This window comes from Leopardus geoffroyi, chromosome D1, assembly GCF_018350155.1.
Source record: "Leopardus geoffroyi isolate Oge1 chromosome D1, O.geoffroyi_Oge1_pat1.0, whole genome shotgun sequence".
NCBI classification, from domain to species: Eukaryota; Metazoa; Chordata; class Mammalia; order Carnivora; family Felidae; genus Leopardus; species Leopardus geoffroyi.
Window position 1 is genome coordinate 21,569,539 of NC_059329.1, and position 6,553 is coordinate 21,576,091.

A 6,553-nucleotide genomic window follows, 5' to 3' on the forward strand; every position below is an offset into this window, starting at 1 on the left:
AAAAAAAACTTTGGTGCTGTTCTGCCATCTTGGCCCCCTCCCCTCTTCCATCCATTTCTTAACACGATTATTGTTTTTTGGGTGTTGAGTTTGATAAGTTCTTTATAGATTTTGGATACTAACCCTTTATCAGATATGTCATTTGCAAATATCTTTTCCCATTCTATAGGCTGCCTTTTAGTTTTGTTGATTGTTTCCTTCATTGTGCAGAAGCTTTTTGTCTTCATGAAACACCAAGAGTTCATTTTTGCTTTTCTTTCCCTTGCTTCCAGAGACATGTCTTGTAAGAAGTTGCTCTAGCTGAACCCAAAGAGGTTGTTATGTGTTTTCTCCTCTAGGATTTTGATGGTTTCCTGTCTCACATTTAGGTCTTTCATCCATTTTGAATTTATTTTTTCTGGATAGTGTCAGAAAGTGGTCGAGTTTCATTCTTCTGCATGGTGTTGTCCAGTTTTCCCAACACCAATTATTGAAAAGACTGTCTTTTTTTCCATTGGATATTCTTTCCTGCTTTGTCGAAGATGAGTTGACCATATAGTTGTGGGTCCATTTCTGGGTCCTCTATTCTGCTCCACTGAGCTGTGTATGTGTGTTTGTGCCAGTACTTTCTTTATACTGTCTTGATGATTACAGCTTTGTAACGTAGCTTGACATCTGGAATCGTGATGATTCTGGGTTTGCTTTGCTTTTTCAATATTGCTTTAGCTATTTAGGGTATTTTGTTGTTCCATAAAAACTTTAGAATTGTTTGTTCTAGCTCTGTGAAAAATGCTGGTGTTGTTTTATTAGGGATTGTATTGAATGTGTAGATTGCTTTGGGTAGTATAGACATTTTAACAATGTTTGTTCTTCCAGTCCATAAGCATGGAATGTTTTTCCATTTCTTTGTGTCCTCTTCAATTTCTTTCACAAATGTTCTATAGTTTTCAGAGTACAGATATTTTACCTCCAAAGGTGAAGGCTTACTCCTAGCTATCTTATGGTTTTGTAAATGGATCAATTACTTGATTTCTCTTCCTGCTACTTCATTATTGGCATATAGAAATGCAACAGATTTCTGTACCTTGATTTTGTATCATGAGACTTTGTTGAATTCATGCATCAGTTCTATCAGTTTTTTTGGTGGAGTCTTTTGGGTTTTCCACATAGAGTATCCTATCATCAGGAAAGAGCACACGTTTGACTTCTTCCTTGACGATTTGCATGCCTTTTATTTCTTTTTGTTGTCCGTTTGCTGAGGCTATAACTTCCAGTACAATGTTGAACAACAGTGGTAAGAGTGGACATCACTGTCCTGTTCCTGATCTTAGAGGAAAAGCTCTCAGTTTTTTTTTCTCCCATTGAGGATGTTATTAGCTATGATTCTTTCGTATATGGACTATATGGTGTTGAGGTATGTTCTTTCTATCCCTACTGTCTTGAGGGCTTTTATCAAGAAAGGATGCTGTATTTTGTCAAATGTTTTTTCTGTGTTTTTTGAGACAATCATATGGTTCTTATCCTTTCTTTTATTAATGTGGTGTAACACGTAGATCGATTTGCAGATATTGAACCAGCCCTGCAGCCCGGGAATAAATCCCGCTTGATCCTAGTGAATAATTCTTTTAATGTACTGTTGAATTAAATTTCCTAGTATCTTGTTGAGAATTTTTGCATCAATGTTCATCAGGGATATTGGTCTATAATTCTCCTTTTTTCTTGGGATTTGTGTCTGCTTTTGGAATCAAGGTAATACTGGACTCATAGAATGAGTGTTGAAGTTTTACATCCCTTTCCATTTTTTGGAACAGTTTCGAAAGAATAGGTATGAATTCTTCTTTAAATGTTTGACAGAATTCCCCTCGGAAGCCATCCAGCCCTGGACTCTTGTTTGTTCAGAGATTTTTGATTACTGAGTCAATTTCTATAGGTTATGGGTCTGCTCAAATTTTCTGTTTCTTCAGGTCATCATCTCATGGTTGTGGAATGGAGCCCGACATTGGGCTCCACCCTGAGCATGGAGCCTGCTTGGGATTCTCTCTCTCCCTCTCTTTCTGCACCTCTCCCCATTCATTCCTTTTTTTCCCTCTCTCTCTTCCTGTCTCTCTCTCCAAAAATAAGTAAGTAAATAAACATTTTAAGCCTCATTGAGTATGCCTAATGAAGAATAATAATTAGTAGTAACCATAATGGTTGTAACTAAAGATGTTGATGGTAATGACTGACATTGGTGGTCATGGTGGTGGTGGTGGTGGTGGTGGTGATGGTGGTGATTATGGGGTGTTTGGCTGTAAAATATTTGAATGCTGGCATTAGACTCTAAGTTTCCCAGGCTGAAGATGACTCCAAATAAAAGGAAAATTAACACACCTGGGAGACAAACCATGATTCCCAGCATAGGCATAAACCAAGACTCTAATTGCTTCTTCAGCAAGGACTCCAGACTCTGAAATGACTGAATCCCAGGAGGTTCTGCCCATGTGTTATATAAACAGACCCCCAGTGACCCATTTTTCATAACCCTGCTGGCCTCTTGGAATACATTTAGGAATAGATATAAATTTGGACAGCTCCTTCATTTCTTGATGTTTATTTCCTAACTATTGGAACCAAGGCATCCCCTAAAATTTCCAGGAGACTGTGTTGTTTTTTTTCTCAGCACAGTATTCAATTACAGATTTAATGCAATTATATAAAAAAAAATTTCTTCCATGAACTCCTGTTTCTAATTCAGGCTTTATTTCTAAGCATTTGTTTACCTTCATCTCTAAGCGTTTTCTTCTTTATGTGCTGAGTTCTCATAGGCTGCAAGCCCAAGCCTCTTATGGTCCGGTAGAACTAGAGGTAATCATTGTAGTAACTGATATCAAATATATGGATCACGTTTGCCTATTTCATATCATTAGATGATTATGGGAGTAAAAAATTAAATTTAAATCAGTTCTATCTAGGATTTTCCAGTCCACACCACGTTGAGTGGTATTTACTCTGCACTGCTTTGTAGAACACATTGATTTCTGGTAATGGTGTATTCAAGGTGGATTTTCTATGCTTCTTACTGTTTTAAGAGGTGAAAATTGTGGGATGCCTGGGTGGAGCATCTGACTTCAGCTCAGGTCATGATCTCACAGTTCATGGGTTTGAGCCCCTTGTCAGACTCTGTGCTGACACCTCAGAGCCTGGAGCCTGCTTCAGATTCTGTGTCTCCCTCTCTCCCTCTGCCCTCCCCTGCTCATTCTCTCTCTCTCTCTCTCTCTCTCTCTCTCTCTCTCTCTCTTCTCTCTCTCTCTCTCAAAAATAAACATTAAAAAAATATTTTTTAAAAAAGAGGTGAAAATTGTGTACAAGGGGAAAATGTAAGTTTTTGTAAACTATTGTTGTTATCTAGAAGAAATTTGTTTTCTCCTTAGTAATATATGGAAAAAAACTTAGCTACTTCTGAGACTACTTATTGTGAAGTTAAATGCCATACCACCAATAATATAACGTATGAAGTTTATAATGCAAATCAGATTTTTGTGTCTTCATAGCACATCCTAAGGATTTAAAGGCTCCTATATCTAAGAAATGGAAATAAGGTTAGTGCCAGAGTTATTATTATTATAGGAATCAAATGACACAATGTATTAAAGTACTTTTAAAAAGCAGGTTACGAAACTTTTTAAAAATGGACTGAGCCTGGGTGGCTCAGTCCATTAAGCATCCAACTCTTAATTTGAGTTCAGATCATGATCTCAAGGTTCATGAGTTGAAGCTCTGTGTCGGGCTCCCCACTAACAGCAAGGAGCCTGCTTGGTATTCTCTCTCTCCACTCCTCCCTCTCTCTCTGTCCCTTCTCTGCATGCACAGGTGTACTCTCTTTCACAATATCTCAAAATACATAAACTTAACATATATATTAATATATATTATATTATTTATTATATATTATATTAATATATTAATTATATATGTATATATATAAATATATATAAACCCAGAGTTTCTGATTTGGTAGGTCCCAGGTGGAGGCTGAGAGTTTGCATCTCTAACATGGTGCTGATGCTGCTGGTCCAAAAAATGTACCCTAAGAACCATTGCTGTAGGATATTTGAGAAACATAAAAGTGGTAAAAGCCCCAGATCTTGTCCCCTTTTTCCTCCCAACCTCATGGTCTTTGAAATACCCAGAGCCTGGTCTTTCTCCCAGCCAACAGCCAAAGGAAGGGAGGATTCATCGGGAAAGAGCCCAGGATCACCCAACTGAACTCAAGTGCTCAAAACCAGCTTTGCCAAGAAGTCTAAGATGTAGGCTCTCATGGGCTCTTCTCTCCCATCCCCACAGGGCTCCCAATCACAGGGGAATGGCTGCCGAAAATCACTCTACAGTGACCGAGTTTATTCTCAGGGGATTGACAAATCGGCCAGAGCTCCAGCTCCCTCTCTTCCTCCTCTTCCTTGGGATCTACTTGGTCACCATCATAGGGAACCTGGGCATGTTCACGCTGATTTGTCTGAATGCTCAGCTTCACACCCCCATGTACTACTTCCTCAGCAATCTGTCCCTTGTGGATCTCTGCTACTCCTCTGTCATTACCCCGAAAATGCTGGTGAACTTTGTGTCAGAGAAGAACATCATCTCCTATGCGGGGTGCATGTCACAGCTCTACTTCTTCGTTGTGTTTGTCGTTGCAGAGAGTTACATGCTGACAGTGATGGCCTATGACCGCTATGTCGCCATCTATACCCCTTTGCTCTACAATGTCATCATGTCTCCTCAAGTGTGTTCCCTGCTGATGGCTGCAGCCTATGCCATGGCTTTCATTGGCGCAACAATAGACACTGGCCTGATGTTAAAACTGTCCTACTGTGAGTTCCTCGTCAGTCATTACTTCTGTGACATCGTGCCCCTCATGAAGCTCTCCTGCTCTAGCACCTATCATATTGAGATGACAGTGTTCTTTTTGGCTGGATTCAACATCACAGTCACCAGCTTAACAGTCCTTGTTTCCTACGTCTTCATCCTCTCCAGCATCCTCCACATCAGCACCACACAGGGAAGGTCCAAAGCCTTCAGCACCTGCAGCTCTCACCTTGCAGCTGTGGGAATGTTCTATGGATCTACAGCGTTCATGTACTTAAAACCCTCCACGGCCAGTTCTGTGGCCAAGGAGAATGTGGCCTCCGTGTTCTACACCACGGTGATCCCCATGCTGAACCCCCTGATCTACAGCTTGAGGAATAAGGAGGTAAAGGCTGCCGTGCAGAAAACACTGAGGAGAAAACTTTAGATGCAAATGCCATGTAGAAAGCACTGAGGGGAAAAAATGTTTTGAGGTAAATGTTATTCTTTTTCGATTTTAAAATCAAGTTGTGATACACAGGGAAGCCCTGTGAATGCTTGCCCGGCCACGATGGGAAGCATTAACTTGGGTACATAGTTGGATGAGTGCCTCCTCCCCTTCATCCTTCTTCGTTCCCTTCCTCTCTGGACTCTCATTTCTGTTTGAAACCAAATCATTTCAAGTTCATATTTTCTTTCACTTGAAATCCATTTTCTCTCCTGAAACCTTTGGTAAACATTTACTAAAAATTTTAAACTTTCAGCTTTGAGGGACACCTGGGTGGCTCAGTCAGTTAAGCGTCTGACTTTTGGTTTTGGCTCAGGTCATGATCTCACTGTTTCTTGAGTTTGAGCCCCGCATCAGGCTCTGTGCTGACAGTGTGGAGCCTGCCTGGGTTTCTCTCTCTCCCTCTCTCCCTGCCGCTCTCCACCCACATTCTCTCTGTCTCTCTCAAAAATAAATAAATAAGCTTAAAATAAAATAAAATAAAATAAAATAAAATAAAATACTAAAATGTCAGCACTGAATTTGAAAGTCATCCATTATTTTATTACCTTCCCTACAGAAACTATTACTCAATCCAATTCTTCTTTTTTTGTGCCTGGGAGTATAGAAGGCAAAGAGAGGTGAATGTGAAAGTCACCAAGAAATGATACACAGCTCCTTCCTCATCCAGACTTCCTCCCCTGCCTTCACTCCTCTCTGCTTGTTCCCGCCCCAGTACCTCTACACGACCCCTGTATGTAATTTCATAGTGACAATAAAAAAAACAAGACCCGGTCACATGTTTTGAGGTGCCTACTCTGAGCCATGCAACCCCCCTAACTGCTTTATATACATTATTACAATTACACCTCATAACATGTAGGTACTGTTGTTATCCTCATTTCACAGATATGGAAACTTGGTTTAGTAACGTGCTAAAGTCCCATCACTGGCAAACAAGCTACACTGAGATCCAAGTGTAAGTAACCCAGAGCCCACAGTCTTGGCTCTCACGCATTATCCCCAATGCCTTAGGCCGACACTCCTTTTGAACAGCCTGTTAAGCCTGACCTATTTATGCTCTTCCGATTTCATATACCTCCAAAAAAATAATTTCTCAGATCCGCACCTTTTATCACCTGCCCTAGCTTCTTTCCCTTTATAGACAACTCCTTCAAGGTCACTTAGGAAAGGTTACACTAGAGTGACCAACTTGACCCGGTTTGCTGGGCCCTTTTCCGGTTTTAGCACTGGAAGCCCTATATC

At 40.4% G+C, this 6,553-nt stretch overlaps 1 protein-coding gene across 1 annotated transcript; it reads left to right on the forward strand.

Annotated features, from left to right (window-relative positions):
• The first annotated feature begins 4,214 nt into the window (after window positions 1-4,214).
• On the forward strand, window positions 4,215-5,248 carry LOC123602380 (olfactory receptor 8A1). Its single transcript, XM_045486890.1, has one exon. It carries the CDS (start codon window positions 4,322-4,324, stop codon window positions 5,246-5,248), a length of 927 nt encoding a protein of 308 aa, XP_045342846.1. The 5' UTR covers window positions 4,215-4,321.
• Window positions 5,249-6,553: the final 1,305 nt, after the last annotated feature.